The 16776-nt window shown below is 37.4% G+C and overlaps 1 protein-coding gene across 1 annotated transcript in view; it reads right to left on the bottom strand.

The window, feature by feature from the left end:
• Positions 1 to 1350: 1350 nt before the first annotated feature.
• The window catches only part of LOC127580924 (plakophilin-1), a 41912-nt gene continuing 26486 nt past the window's right edge, over positions 1351 to 16776 (bottom strand). The window contains exons 7-14 of the mRNA XM_052034900.1: positions 14832 to 14949; positions 13655 to 13825; positions 13173 to 13349; positions 12227 to 12380; positions 9492 to 9678; positions 6408 to 6492; positions 4824 to 4949; positions 1351 to 2870 (exon numbers count right to left, since the gene is read on the bottom strand). Coding sequence (XP_051890860.1) covers positions 4845 to 4949; positions 6408 to 6492; positions 9492 to 9678; positions 12227 to 12380; positions 13173 to 13349; positions 13655 to 13825; positions 14832 to 14949 — 997 coding nt within the window. The 3' untranslated portion in view covers positions 1351 to 2870; positions 4824 to 4844. The remainder of the gene's footprint in view (positions 2871 to 4823; positions 4950 to 6407; positions 6493 to 9491; positions 9679 to 12226; positions 12381 to 13172; positions 13350 to 13654; positions 13826 to 14831; positions 14950 to 16776) is intronic.

The raw sequence follows: 16776 nt of genomic DNA, 5'->3' as shown, positions 1-16776 counted from the left end.
ACTCCCCCCCAAACACACACACACACACACACACACACACACACACACACACACACACAGAGGATGGTGGTTATCTGGAACAATCTGCAAGAGGACGTGGTTGAGGTAGATACAATTACAGCATTTAAAAGGCATTTGTACAGCTATTTGGATAGGGAAGTAGAGGAATATAGTAAAAGGGATCAACATAGATAGGCATTGTGGTCAGCATGGATGAGTTGGACTGAAGGGCCTGTTTCTATTCTGTAGACCTCTATGACCAACTTATAATAAAGTTGGTGAACTAGCAAAACACCATTAAGATTTTCTTTTTAAATTAAGAAAAGTTTTTTTTTAAATGGATCTTTATACATGGCAATGAGCTGTACATGATCCAATGTAATTTGTGGTTACGTATTCTCTGGCAAAATAAAGACAAGCAGTGACATATTGATCAACATCAGTTTACTGTTCCCTAACATGGGTTAAAGGTGTGGTTGCTTTGTTGGTTTCACTCTAAATCTTACATTCCATCTTTCCCCTTGGCTCTGCATTCATTATATCTGTGTGAAGCTTTCTAAATATTTTCCTATTAAAAAGGTGGTAAAAGGCATGTTGTAAAACCTCAGAATGCTGCAGGTGCAAAGAACTGGCTCTTAATCACTTTCAGTTTTCTTCTGCTGCTCTGTTTATTTATTTATTCATTTTTTCCCCCCATTTGGACTATTTCCTGAATTATTTCAATATTTTTCACAGTTCTACACTTTTCCTCATTGTTTTAACTTTGTGCGTAAACAAAAATAATGGATAGAATTTCATCTCTGGTCAGTTTTGGTCTAGCTTCATTATGATGAATGGCGAGTGACTATGAAAGAAACACTAGCAACACCAAGCAAACCTCATACATCAGATACATAATAGGCTCTGAACTACCCAGAGGACACATTCTATAATAACCAAAATACAGGTGTACTGACTAAGCGAGTTACCCCTATCTAACTGCTAATTATGATATAGAAAAGCTAGGTACTTAAAGGGCTAGTTACAGATGTAATATTAATCAGGAACAGAGAACCCTCAAAGCCTTAATTGTGATTTATACATTGTACAAGTATTTTACATTAGAGTCCTGAAAAGTTCTCCTCTAAAGTGTAATTTTACAGCTGACACAGCTAGAAAAGTCAGTAAGTTTATAACACAAGAGGATAGTGAAGATTCCCAAAATTAAGCAAACAGCATTAAAAATGTCTGAAACCTCTATACATATATTTCCCATAACTATAAAAAGTCAGTATTTAAAGAAGAAACCTTTGACCATTTTAAGTAAATATTGAATTATGTATCGTGAACTTGGAAGAAAGACATGCAACATTTATGAAAAGTTTTTACTCATCTCTTCCAAAATACATTTACCCAAGTTTCTCTGCAAGTAAACTTTTAATTCTAATATGAATTAAATACAATATATCAAATCAAATACATGCTAAAAGTTGATTACATAGATTTTTTTGGAAAATAATTGGTTCTAAAACATTGTTAGAAAAATGTGCCAGTTCAAATCCTTTCAATTAGGGTACACTCCATTACACTTCAGTGAAAGGAGGCAGTAACATTCAACATTGGACTGAACTACACATGAAATGTAGCTGGATTGTCCAAACATATTTATGCAACTGAGAAACTGGGAAGACATTTAATTAGAACCATAGTTAGACTTTCCTTTCACTCTTAAGAACACCGGATACGTATGTAGCTTTAAAAATAAATTGACAGTCAGTTGCTTTACAACTGTTATTTAAATTATTATTATTGATTATTGGCTTGTAGGTCAACTTGCAAACCAAGATTCAATGACTCCAATAGTAAATCACCCCATGTCTGCATAACTGCTTCTGTTCATTCTTGTTCAAACGCTTCTGCAAGGGTCTTGTTATTTTTTCACCTTTCTCATACATCATTCAACAAGTTGAGTCTATGCCAGCTCTCAGAGCATTTTCATCAGTCCCATTTTCCCCATTGTAAAGCTGTGTTTCTCAAAGATTTCTTTTCTTGCTGAACTATCTTTCTGTGGCATCTACTTAAAACAGCAATCCCTCAAATTTAAAACATTATGAAACTAAAGGCAAGAAATACAAACCTAACAAGTCTGTATTCTTAGTATTATTTTAACATGGCAATTTAAAAAATTGACTTCCTGATCATGCATGTGGTATAGGTGTGCAAGTGACATGACTAATGTGCCTACCAAAAGTGTACAATTGATTAAATACAGGGGCAATCAGACATCAAAAAAATTGCTTTATCATTTGGTAAAACAATAAATTTAAATTACAATTTGATCAGTGTAAGTCATAGAATTTGGAGTGCCTCTTCTCTTTGTCAATTCATTATCCAGCATTCTTAAAGAATGTTCCCAGAAGCAAACTAAATTGTTGATGTATTGATATACATTAAAACTATTTAAAGACAGTTTGAGCGAACTGGCACACATCCAAGTACAAAGCTTATTTTACTTACTCAAAAATGTTTTTGTTAAAATAATGGGCAAAATTATCAAATTAGTTCACAGAGGTACTAACACAGGCATCCAATATACCCCAGAGAGAACTTCACCAAGCATTAGGAACCTTGCTAACAGCCATGACCTTGGATAAGAGATACTCTAAAGAACATTTTTCAATGAGATATGCCACTCAAACAGTACATTTTGAACTTTTAGCTTGCAATAGAATTCTGGAAAATAAAAAAAGTTGAAAAAGAAATTGTTATCACTTTTAAATGTCTCTATCCCCACCATAAACCCATTGGATTTTCTTATTTTTCAGTGTTCAGTCCATGCAACAGGAGTTTGTTGAAGAGATCTTCACTCATCATAGATGAAATAAATTCACCTGGGAAATAAAGTTGATTCTTTCAATTGCAGTGAATTAATTTTCTGGCAACCTTATTCAATTTAACAATATATGAATTATTAATATTTGTCAAAACAGTTCACAGCAAAATGTACTTCAAATTTATATATTCAAAAGGAACATGCTGACTGCAGCAGAGCTGTTTTATTGTCTAAATGTTAAGCTGTTGGAAGATTAACTTCAGATGTTCCACAGTATAAACATTAAACTGGTTGCCACAAGGAATACTAAAAGAGCAAGAACATATGGCTGTGAGGAAAGAAGACTTGGAGTTGTTTTAAGGCTTACAAGATTGACGATGGGGAGAGGCAGAGGGGCTGCTGGAGAGAACTCCTGGATTTAGTGAAAGGGACAGAGGTCCTGATAAGTGAGAAGCATTCCAGGAACAAAGACTTCTGTATCAGCAGGGTCAGGAAGTCTGCCATAGCCAGAGTTAGAAGAACCATGCAGAGGGTGGTTTGAGTGGACTCCTCCAGGAATGAGAATCTCCACAGCATACAGTAATGCCACAAGAACTTTTGTTATGTTACAATCTATAGTTGTACAAGGAACGTTCGATGGCTGTGGGCTTGCACTCAATTGAGTTCAGAAGGATGAGGGGGGGGAATCTCACTGAAACCTACCGAATACTGGAAGGCCTAGAGTGGACGTGGAGAAGATGTTTCCATTAATAGGAGAGTCTAGGATCTGAGGGCACAGCCTCAGAATAAAGGGACATCCCTTTAGAACTGAGATGAAGAGGAATTTCTTCAGTTAGAGGATGGTGAATCTGTGGAATTAGTTACCACAGAGGGCTGTGGAGGCCAAGTCATTGGGTGTATTTAAGGCAAAGACTGATAGGTTCTTGGTACGCAAGGGGGTTTATGGTTGTGGCAAGGAAGAGGAGAATATTTAAGAACATCCAAACGATTAAAACAAATCTAAATTAATACCAAGGTACCTCCATTGAAATTAATGGCAAAACACTCCTGATGGTGTTATGGGCTAGGTTACTATTGGTGAATGTCCCTTTAAGATAGAGCATAGTGGTGTGTGTGCGTGTGCATGTGTGGCATGATGACGACAACAAAAGATAAGGACGTAATGACGTTTTTGGAGCAGACAGTTGGAGTCAGAGGAGGAGACACAGAGACCAACCTGCTGCACAATAACTGTGCTCGTCACCAAAATCCACATATGGATTTTTGGAATAATCCAGTGGGGTCCACTTTGTTGTTAACCTGTAGAAGGAAACAGGTATTTGTGTGGACCGCCATGATTCGAGTGCCTTTCGGGGTGGAAGATGCTTCGGAACAAAGCGGTGGAGTAGGCACTGCTGAGTAGACACTGAAGTGTCGTATGGGTTCCATCGTGGAACATTTGGATTTCATAATTACTCTCTATTTTCTCTCTACGTTTTGTCTTCAGTGAACGGTGGTTTTGAAGAAGCCTTTGCTCATGCTTCACCTTACGGCTTGCTGAACTGAACTTTGAAAACTATTCTTGGACTTGGAGTTTGGGAATTTGCCACACACACACACTTAGAGTTTGGTTTTTGGGGTTAATGTTTAAGAGTTAACATTTTTACTTTTATTTATTATTATCATAAGTAGTTATTAATAAAATAGTTTTAACACTTATACACGACTCAGTGTGTTTTTGTTGCTGGTATGTAACAATGGTCATGCAGGTTCACTGCCAGAAGTGATGGAGATTTATCACAATTTTGCATTTCCTCATTAGACTTTATGTTCAAACACAAGAGGAGAGATATGGCAAACTGATGACCATAACTTTGAGACCCCTACATTGATCTGTGCCTGCAATGAAATTCTAGTTGCTGACAGAAAATGTCAACACGGTTGGATTATTAGAGATACAACTGTAACAAAGCACACTCTGAATTTCAATTCAAAACCAATGAAAACCTTAAGGAAATATTTCTACCATTACCTTTATAGCACTTTTATTACTTCAGTTCATGAACTTTTTGCCCAGGAATCCTGCAGCATTCTGTTGAGTTAGTTTGACTGCAGCTGATGTCAAATCATTTACAAAGTCCTTCTTTGTAAATCCTTCCTGTCAAAACAGGAATGTATAAACAAGTTCATTCATGTGATAACAGATGTTTCAACACTGTTAATCAACCCAATTGCTTCTTGCTGCATCTGGACATAACCCACAGAACAACAGATGCCGAGTAGATCATGCAACACTTCAGGACAGCTCCATTAGTCAGTATGATCATGGCTGATCATTCACTTCAGTACCCTCTTTCTTCTATTTCCCCTGATCCCTTTACCTTTAAGAAAAAAAATTAATTTTCTTGAAGATAATCATTGACTTGGCCTTCACTACCTTCTGTGGTGGAAAGTTCCACAGGTTCACTGCCCTCTGGGTGAAGAATTTTCTTCCAATCTCAGTTTACAAATCCTGAGATTATGACCCCTGTTCTGGATTCCTCAGCGATTGGGAATATCCTCCCTGCATCCACTCAGTCTAGTCTTGACAGGATATTTTAGGTATACTGTATACACCAACTATCTTTATATTTGTTTTTTTGTTCAAATACTAGGCAGAACCATCCAACAGTTAGCATGGCATCTGAACCATGGGTGCCAAGTGCAGTCATGATCCACAAACTCTAGATTTTGAATTAAGTTGCTCTGAATTTTGTTTTGTTGCTCGCAAAGTATTTGTCTTCTTAAAAATGCATTCTCTTGGTATATTCTGAGCAGTATTAAAGCATTCAAAATCAGGTCATTAATGCTAATATTTAAAAACAACTTATCCTTCACTCTAGCACCCAACTGTGTATAATGAGTGGTTCACCTTCTGAATTCCCAAAGCATCTCCAATGCCGATAAGATGTAATGCAGGAATTTAATCAATTACTCTCCCTTTGCTTGGATAGATGAAACTTCAACAAACTGAAGCAACATCCAGCACACAGCAGTGCACTTCACCAGCACCACACTCACCATCTTAAGCCTTCCACCCCTTCACCAGCAATATCCTATGGCTGCAGGATGGTGCAGTCTTTGATAGGATGGTGAGAGTAGAAGAACACCTGACTCACTATTTAGTGTGATCATGGCTGATCCAAATATCAATTCCATTTGTCTGCTTCTGTCCCATATCTCTTGATATCCACAAGTGGTCTAAAAATCCCACACTGATTCTTACAAAAATCAAAACTTCTACCTAGTAAAATGACAAGGGCAACAGATGCATATGAATATCACAAGAAGAGCGATTCAAGAATGAAAGTCACTACTGCATGTTAAGAACAACAGAAAAATATTATAAATGCTGGGAATGCCAATAAAACCTTTATCCCCTGAGAAATAACTAAAATAAAACATGCACCAATGGGGTTTGGCATCCTCTGAAATTGAAAGGCAAATGAAATGCATCAGCCACGTGTACATAGCTAGTGTGTGGATTTATACAACATAATCAGGCATTCAAAGCAAATTAACATATATGTAAATGTTAACAGTAATAAATTAAGCCCTGTCAAAGGACATTGTATACCTTTTTGAAGAAACTCTGTAGATCTTTCTGGGCCCACATTTCATATAGGAAAAGACAGGCAGCTTTACCAGCCGAGGGATGTGTACTACAAAAATGAAGAGTAAATAAATCAATATATTGAGGAACTTACATGGAGATAGTTCTGATCCATTATGTTATACTTCATATGCATTATGCAGGATAGGGTGAGGAAATGAATTAACCCACAACAAAAATCACAATATTTTAAAGTTAATTAAGCTGTTTCACATTGGAACATCTGCTCTTTGTAGATGGTATGCCTATTCACCAGAAATACTTCCTGCCTACAAAACTGGAAGGTTTCGGGTCAGTTCAATTGCTTGCTGATTCACAGGACTAATGCATCAAGAGCAGATTAAAAGAGTTGGCTGAAGATGTGCAGGCAAAACCAAGTAAAGGATCAATTTCTTTCCTGACAATCCTCCACCTTGTTGTAATGCATGGGATACCCTGTTCCAGTTGGCAGGAGCAGTTACATTCAGACTTTTGTCAATGACAAAATAACTTGGCAAAATGTGCCCTGGCAGAAACTTCATTCTATAGTTTCTCATCCATTGCATTTAAATTCAGATGGAAGCATTAATGGGAATTTCCTTGGTGTCAGGGCTTTTCTGTTTTTCTGCTGGCAGAAGTGGACCCATACCCCAGAGTAAAGCATAAGCTTTTCATGGAGTTTTTCCAGGGCTTTCACAGCATCTGTCCTGAAGATAAGACAGTCAAATGAGAGCTATTACACTGTCAACTAGAGGCTTTTTCCATCCAGAAAATGGGCACTCCAAATTAAACATGCATGTAAGTTGCACTGTGACATGAAGCTCTCCATAGAGTTCAGTCCTCCAGTGCTATTTTGTCAGCTTTGCACCATATCAGTGGGAATCATGGGAGCACCACTTCTGGGGAGCAAGGGAGAGTTAACAGTTTTAGATATTGCTTCCTCTTAGTTACCAACTGCCCCCCTTGTACTGACGTACCACTGCTGTACCCTCAGCTACACACAGTTAGTTTCTCATAATATGCACATCAGATTATCTGTAACTCTATCGGCACCAGGAGAATGGCTCACACAACTCAGAATTCACATTCCAATTTTCACATCGTTTTCCAGTCTTGAACTTCAAGATCATGCAGCAAACTGCTACATGCATCTTCAAAACACCAATTCCCACAGATTCTTTGTTTTCCTCCACCAATATTGGTCAAACAGACAAACTTCATGAGATGAAACAGATCTCCCAATAATTCTACATCATGCATGCAAAGAAACCAACCCTTGCTAATGAATGTCAAAGAGCCAAAGGTCCTTCTGTTGAAAGGGATACTGTAGACAAAGCCTTCTGGAGACACACACAAGTGGTAACTCATAAGTGGATACATCCTGGCTGCAGATATCTTCAGAAGAAGCAATCAATGACCCTCTGCACCTTAATCTCCAAACAAATACATCACATTGTGATGCATGGGCAGAATACATAAAGTATTTATCACTTCTTTAAAAAAAAGTACTTGGACATTCCTTTTTATTTGCCTTCATGATGTGCCCTATAGGCAATATGCACAAAAATGAAGCTCATCATGCCATGATGCCCATGATGGGGTATCATGCAAAGTCTGTGTTCACTTTCTGAAGTCCAGGTAGGTTATCAGCATGTCTCGCATCAGAGCTATGTATAAGCTGGCAATCAAACGTGTTTGACTGACAGCAGGTTTTAGATATTTCCTGGATTTGTTTACTCAGTTTGCAATATATGCAAGGCTGTGGGGGCAGAGGCACATATGGGAAAAATTCATTGAAACAAGATGAATTAATTTCAGTTTGTAAAGTTTGAAAATTATTTCATGGACTGCAACAGCATACATTTCAGAACCATTCAAATGGCTAAGAGATTGTCCACGACTTTTTCTTTCAAAAAATAAAAACAGAAAATGCTGGAAATATTCAGCAGGTCAGGCAGCATCTGTGGGAAGTAAAGCAGAGTTAGTGTTTCAGGTTGAAGACCCTTTGTCAGTGCATCAGATCCTTCATAACAAGGCCTGACTATTTCTTGCATTTTCTGCTCTTATTTTAGGTTTCTAGCATCTGCAGTTTTTTAAAAAAAAAATTCCTTCTGAAGGTTATGGAATCAAGCTCCACTTCAGAAACCCAAGTACATTTAGGCTGAAACCTCAAAGGGCTGCTGACTGAGTTCTGTATTACCAGAAAATGCCTTTCTTTTGTCACACAAGAAATGTTAGGGAATTATCCTTCAGATACCACCAATATATATCCCTCAAAAGCTAGTCAACTTGTCACAGGTCTATCATTTCACTGTTTGTGGGGCCTTACTGTACAAAAAAAAAATCAACTGAATGGAAAAGCTAATGAATAGCAGGGGTCAGGAAATTCTGCCCTTTATGACCAAACTTCAATGTCTATACAATGCTTTTGGCCATTCTGAAGATATAAGCACTGGGTGCATAAAGGCTAAATTTCTTTCTCTATTGTTTTTATAAAGGTTTCTCATGGAGACATTCTCACCTGCAGAACCAGAGCTGAGTTAACTACTACTATACTACTAATTAATACAAGTTTAAATCTCACTTTTCTTTTTAAATATGGAGAAATAAATGACAAATGGAGGTTGATTTCAGTTACAATTTGGAAATAAGAAATTTTGTTTCAGTGACAGAATCTTCAGCAAGATTGATCAGGAAAGATGCTCACAAAAAAAAAAACAGCTTAAAGCAAATGAAAAAAGAATGGGATAATGAAGATACATACAAGAGTTATAAGGGATAACTGACTTTATTGAGCATGGCAGGCATTAGATTCTAAATTCGTCTTGACAATTAAGTAAAATTGCATTGTGCAAACAACTTTATTTGCTCAACTTCAATAGCTGAGCTTAAAAATATTATTGTACATGCTTATGTTTGAATAGTTGTTATTTCGTATTTGAGGTTCTTTACTCTTTCAGGTGAGACATTATAATTTAAATCTATTAATAGGCAATGAGACAATGAAATGTTTTAAACAGTAGTTTGGATAATTAACAGTAAAATCTCTGATAAATATTGAAAGGGTACCTGGATTTGCTGAGATTCATCAGATTTCTCAACATAGAACCCTGCAGCACAGTTTTTGCCAAGCTGGTATTATTTGGAATCAGATTTCGCATAATATTACAGGCAGAAGTGATGGTGTCATCTGAAGAACTGGTATTACTGCCTCCTCCAGGGAGAAGCTGTGCTAAATCTGGTAATGTCTGAGAAGCTAAGAACAGTTTAAAGACTTAAATATTTACCTTTTTAAAAAAGCTGCAACATTAAACAGTTATTGTTCTTCTAACACAAGGACTTTATAGTATTCTGCCACTTTAAAAGCAACCCAAGGTTTACATCCAAGTGCATTTCTCAGACATATTGACTGATTACTCCAGAAAAACTTTACGTTTTTAAAAATTACAGTAAGATCAGAATAAAAATGTCTTCTCTGCCAGCAATATTTGAGAGGCTTGAATTCGTTTATTGTTAAAGAATAATGTAATCCAAGTTGTGTTCAATAAAGTTATTGCAATGATCTTTCACCAGAAAAGATCAACTCTGTTTCTCTCCCCACAGGTGCCACTTGACATGCCAAGTATTTCTGATTGTATTTTGCTTTGAAAAACACAAGGGGGGATTAAGCAACCATTTGTTAAATCCTGGCATGATGTCATGAAAAACTATAGGCTTGAAATGTTAAGACATGTTTTGGAAATGCTGAAGGGTGTATCGCACACTCCTGCTGTAATTTTGGTTGAAGCCCAGCAGAACCTCTGAAGGAAAAAAATATTCTCAACACCATCCTCTATAGTCCACAGAATCAAAAGGAGTCTGTTTAATCCTTCGAGTTGATTTCATGACAATTGATAACTGATATGTAACTCAACTCATTTACTTTCCTTTCGTCAATCTATTGTGGTAGATTAAAAAAAGTCTATTGAACTCAATTTTAAAATTACCTAACACTTTGGGGAGTGTGTTCCACATTTTTACTTCACGTAAAAGTGTCCGTTTAAAATTATGATTATGTCCCTGACTCTTACTTCCCCACCAGGAGAAATAGCTTCCCCATTCCAAACCATTTTAGCTACTTCAATCAGATCACCCTTAATATTGCAAACTCAGGGGAATGCATACCAATTTCCAACAATCTTAAGTTAACTATTAATACTCGAGTGTCACTCTGCTGAATCTGCCCTGTACTCATTCCAAGGTCAATAAATACTGATTCCTTCCTTATTGTTATTCATCTCCACTATCATTTGCAAGGTGATCCCTCACCGTCAAATTGCTAACCAATTCCAGTAAGTTACTGATTTTTAATCTAATTTGTCCTGTTCCCTTGTTGGTACTAAGTCAAACTGAGGAAAGGAGTTGTTACTATAATGGCAATTTTACATATTATTTGAATTTTATACAAATAAGGCACAACTACATTATTTAGAGGTCCAAGCAAAATTTTAAGTGTGATATGCACCTGCCTGTTCTTAAGTACATAATGGCCAGCAAATTCTCCCAGATACATTCTAGAGATCTGTGGCGGTTACTACGCAAACTGTTCTGCTTCTTCCCAGTCTAGGTGGAAATACAAATCTCAAATTATAACATTAGTTGAGCAATCTACTTCCATGTCATTTGCATTTCTATCTCCTTCCGCTACACCTCTACTATCAAAAGGTCTCCTGAACACCAAAATCTTGATCCTTTTGCATTCCTTGATTTTAGCTACAATGTTTTCACATCTGAGTGCGATCCCTTATTCCTGCTGCTATAGCAGTTTGTCCTTTCCTTGATATTGCCCTTCCTTTCATTTTTCTCTTTCCAAAATCCGATGGCTTGGAGCAAAACGTCTCCCAGTCATCTGACTGGTAAACATGCCTCTTGAATGGAAATTGCATCATATTCTTCAGCATTATACTTGACATTCTGAATGTATATTTCTGATTAATTGGTTTTATTTCTTATACCATGTGGATTTGTTTATTTTGGTTATGACTTTATATATGGTAGTTTTTGTTGCTGTCAGTTTGTAATCTGTGATTTGGCAAATACCCTTAAATTTGCATCGAGTTTCATTCTAACAATTATCAATACCTCAACTTTATACTCCGTCAGTTCCTCTTACTTTCCATTTTTCTTATCATTAGTATAATTTTCTAAGCATTTTGCTTAATTGACACCAAGACCGAACAAAATCATAAGCATTCAATTAAATAGCTCAAAAACATAACCAAGTACTTACCATTGTGACCCAACTGAAATTATTAACATAGTGGAGAACAATTACTCCATATTAAAATCATATTTCATAATGACATTGAAGGGAGGCTATTTGCCCATCGTCTCCCAGTGCATTCCCATCAGTCCCAATCCCCCATTTATTCCCCTGTAACCTTTTCTCTCACATGCCCATCAACTCCCAATTCCCCTGCCAGCCATCTATACTGGGGGCAAATTATAGTCATTAATTAACTGAACAACCAGCAAAGCTTTAGCACGTGGAAGGAAATCATAGATGGGAAACCCACACAGTCACAGGGAGAACACCCAAAGTTAACATCAAAGCCAGGTATCTGTAGCTATGAGGCAGCAATGCTAATTGTCAAACCACTGTGCCACTCTTAAAATGACTTAGTATTTCTCTTTGTTTATGGAAGCAGCCAAGATAGTTGGTATCATCTTCAGGTGATCATTACCACAGTTTTAGCAGGTGCAATCAATTGAACATACAGCCAATTGTCTTATTTGAGAGAAAGTTCCATAAACACCTGCCTTACCCAATTGTGGCTGGAGATTACTGTGTCTTGACAGGTTATTCAGCAATGAAACTGCTGTTTTCTGCACATCTGAGTTGCTGGAATGGAGAAGCTTTGCCACCCGGGGAACTGCCTTCTCTTTGTCCACTAATGCTGAACTCATCAGATACGATGACTGGAAAAAAAAGAAAATTCATATTTCCACAACTCTACCAACAGGTTGAATCTAACAGTGGCCTGATGTTCACATTTGCTGAGGTGGAAACTAATTCTAAAAATCCTCACTGAAGGAAAAATTCTTATTTGATTTAAGTAATGAGAATGCACTTTTGCCTTCAGTGATTTTGCCTGTTCTAACCTGCCTCAGTCTACACAGGATCCTTGTTGTTATTGTAAAAAGAACACCCAGATCATGCTGGATTTAGTCTCAGGAACAGTATAATAGCTCAATCCATGATGCCACACCTTTTATATATTAAGCAACAATGTGTTGCTAACCATGTTTTTGTAATTTATTCAAGATCTGAGTATCACTGACAAGCTAGCATTTACTGCTCATCCCTAATTGCCCTTCAGAAGATGGTGGTGAGCCACTTTCCTGAACCACTGCCATCCTTCTGGTGAAGGTACTCCTACAGTGACGTTGGGTTGAAAGTTCCAGTATTTAGACCCAATGACAATGAAGAACTGGTAATATTTTTCCAAGTCAGAATGATGTGGGATTTAGTGGCAAACCTATAAATGGTGTTCCCATGCACCTGCTACCTTTGTCCATCCTGGCGAATGAGGTCATGGTTTAGGGAGGTGCTGTTGGAGTAGCCTGGGCAAGTAACCGTAGTGCATTCTGAAGATGGTACAGACTGCAGCCACTATGTACCATTGCTGAAGGAAATCAATGTAGAAGGCTGCAGATGGGGTACTAATCTGTAAAAAGCTCTCCCTGTTCCCTCTGAATAATATTCTGTACCACTTTGTTGCCGGCAGTTAGATTCTGCAGAGCTCCGGCAGACGCTTCCAACGTAGCATCAGACTTGGATTTATCCAATAGCGATGTATACAATTTGACTGCTTTTGAATGGAAGAGGCTGTTAACACCTTTGGGATTGTCATCCTCTTGAGAGAAATGCATGTTATGTAAATCTGTCTGTGGAACAAGAAGAAAATACTTAATTATAAAAGGTCATTCTTAACAATTAAAAGCTATTTGCGGATTGGTTGTTTCTCAGTTTCGTCAAGGCCAATAATTTACAACAAAAATTTGACCTGCAAATTCCATTTTAAAACCCACACAAAGTGAAAATTATTGCCCAATTTCCACTGAAATCAACAGAACCAAATATGCAAGAGGTAAGTAACATCAAGAGCCAAGATTCATGCACACATTTACTTCAAGCATCCAAACAAATGTGTTGCCTGCCATTTTGTCAAGTGGATCATATGTATAGTTACCTCCTCTAAATGATCAGTTCCAGGACTGAAGCAGCCTACAGAAGACTTCTTTGTCATTTTTTTGGTGTTCTGCACATTTCCATTCTCACTGAAGTGGGCAAATGCACTTGGCACTTCTGAATCCAAATGGTAAGAGAGGTTGTGGAGGATACAGACACAGTTTTCAACAGACTGGGAGAAATAAAAAAAAGTTGCAATAGAGTTAACATAAGCAGGAAACTTCCTTTGATGTTTAAGCTGGTAACCCATCATTAATAAGGGAGTCACCAAGAAGTTAGTTAAATTATATCTGAATATACAATATTAACATGTTTTCATGATATTGTATGTAATCCAAGACTTTTGGAGAAGACATGAAAAAATCCCATCAACAACCACCATCTTGAGCACAGTCCTGTAAAATGATTCTTTGACATAGTTGCCCAGACTTTGTGAATCAAAAATGAACCAACAAAGCTGAAGTACAAATAGAGAAGATCTGACTGAATGATGAAACCAATTCCAAAAGATATGCTATAAAATAGGTTTGCATTAAAACAGTCAACAATCCAGTTTATCACATTTTCAAATCATATCCAGTTATATGTTTTACATGTTTTGTTGCAATCAAGAGCTCCAAGTTCAATCCGAACAGCAGATACCAAGAGTTATCTTTAAAAAAAAGCCTCATTAAGTTGCATTTGCTTCAAATAATATCACATAAACGTTATTGCACCACTGCTCATAAGGTTTACTACTTTTCCATGACAGCTAGTGATTGAGCAGAGTTAAAGTACTTGTTAATGTTATGCATATTACAACATGTATTCAAGGTACTTCAAAGATAAAAAGAGTGCATTTAATAACAGAGAATTTGACAAACGCCTTTGTTTTTTTTCCGTCTCCTTCCTGTCCTTAGCATTGTATAAAGATTAATAGAGAACTGGAAAGAAACAATTGTACAGAAGTCAATTTTTCTCCATAGCAGGCTCCATCACTTCCCAGAATTAGGATGAGAAATGAAGAACCCCATCACACAAAGTCAAAATAATTTGAATATTTCACACAAGTATCAAAAGCTTTTGAAATGGAGGTGCAAAGTTATTAAGTTGTGACATATTTTTGTAATTCTATAGTAATATTTACTTATGTATCCTTATCAATACAAAATTTGAATAATCTGGATTAATTTCGTTACCTTTTCATCAGCTTGGTTTGCCGCAAGGCACACTTGAACATGAGACATGAGAGAATCAATAAGACCAGGAGAGTTTCGCATCTGCTGCCGGCCACTCTGCCCAGCTGAGCTCAGGTTCCTACAGAGAGAAATACTGTCAGAAACCAAACGGAGATGGATCAGGACCAGCACCAGGTCCGTTAGGGTGCCAGGTATGGTGAATGGAAGGACAGGGGCTAACATTATGGTGTGTGTGTGCGTGCATGATTTGTTTGTAATTATTATTTTTTTTAAAACAGAGCATACTTGTAACTTCTATTGATTCTGCTTATCTGATTTATACATCATGTAGATCAACTTCTGTTTCTTTACTTATTATACTACCATTCTTTTTCACCTTTTACTATCCTCCCTTTTTAATCTCTTCTTCCTCTGAACCCAGCACCTTAACTTTTGTTTTCCCCTCTCCTTCCCTATTTCTATGGATCTTAAAACCTTCTTTCTCACTCTTCCCAAATTTGATGGAAGGTCGTCATCTTGAAGTAATTAATCTTTCTCTCTCCACAGATGCTGCTTGATTGAATGAATATTCATAGCATTTAATATTATTTAAATTGGTAAATTGGTTTATTATTGTCACATGTACTGAGGTACAGTGAAAAATATGTCTTGCCTACTGTCCATACGGATCAATTCATTACAACAGTGCATTGAGGTAGTACAAGGTAGAAGTAATAACAGAGTGCAGAATAGAGTGTTACAGTACAGAGAAAGTGCAGAGCAGGTAGACAGTAAGGTGCAAGGTCACAAAGAGGTCGATTGTGAGGTCACGAGTCCATCTTATCATACTAGGGGACCATTCAATAGTCTTATAACAGTGGGATAGCAGCTGACCTTGAGACTGGTGGTATGTGCTTTCAGGCTTTTGTATCTTCTGCCTGATGAGAGGGGGGAGAAGAGAGAATATCCAGGGTGGGAGGGGTGTTTGATTATGTTGGCTGCCTTACCAAAGCAGCAAGAAGTGTAGACAGAGTCCATGGAGGGGAGGCTGGTTTCCATGATGTGCTGAGCTGTATCTACAACTTTCTGCAGTTTCTTGCAATCACAGGCAGAGCAGTTGGCATACCAAGCCATGATGCATCCAGATAGGATGCTTTCTATGGTGCATTGCTGAAAATTGGTGAGGGTCAAAGGGAACATGCCAAATTTCTTTAGCCTCCTGACAAAGTAGAAGTGCTGGTGAGCTTTCTTGGCTGTGGCGTCAATGTAGTTGGACCAGGATAGGTTATTGATGATGTTCACTCCCAGGAACTTGAAACAGTCAACTCTCTTGACCTTAGCACCATTGATGTAGACAGGAGCATGTGCACTGCTCCCCGTCCTGAAGGCAACGCCTAGCTCTTTCGTTTTGCTGACATTGAGGGAAAAGTTGTTGTCATGACACCATGTTACTAGGCTCTGTATCTCCTTTTTAACAGCCTGAATAAGTTGAATTCACTGATGTCAAAGTTAATTTCTTTTCAACCTAGTACGCATGAGTCAACCTCTAAGTTAAGAGAAAATGCCTATTAAAATATCAAAGGGGAATTGATGGGCATGTGGAGAGAATAAAACTGGGATTAGTGTCAGATTGGTATAAATGGGTGCTTGATAGTTGGCACAGACTGTTTGTGTGCTATATGACACCAAGATGTTTGTTAAAACATGAGATAGAATCCACACATCTGTATAATCATACAGCAAGGCACAATTTTTGCTTGGAATAAATACATGGTAGATCAGTTATAGAACTGAATCATCAATGCATCTGAGAATTGAAAGAAGCCAATACGATCAGCAAAGGGGAAAGGGAAAGGTGAAGAAAGTAGCAGCACTGACACTTGAAAAGTTAATGAGATGAGTAACTTTCCATTTTGACATAAAGCAAGACACTGAAATGACCTTTTGTATCATATAACAAATGGAG

The sequence above is a fragment of the Pristis pectinata genome, chromosome 20, assembly GCF_009764475.1.
Source record: "Pristis pectinata isolate sPriPec2 chromosome 20, sPriPec2.1.pri, whole genome shotgun sequence".
Classification (NCBI taxonomy): Eukaryota; Metazoa; Chordata; class Chondrichthyes; order Rhinopristiformes; family Pristidae; genus Pristis; species Pristis pectinata.
This window is presented reverse-complemented; position numbering and strand designations above follow the sequence as displayed.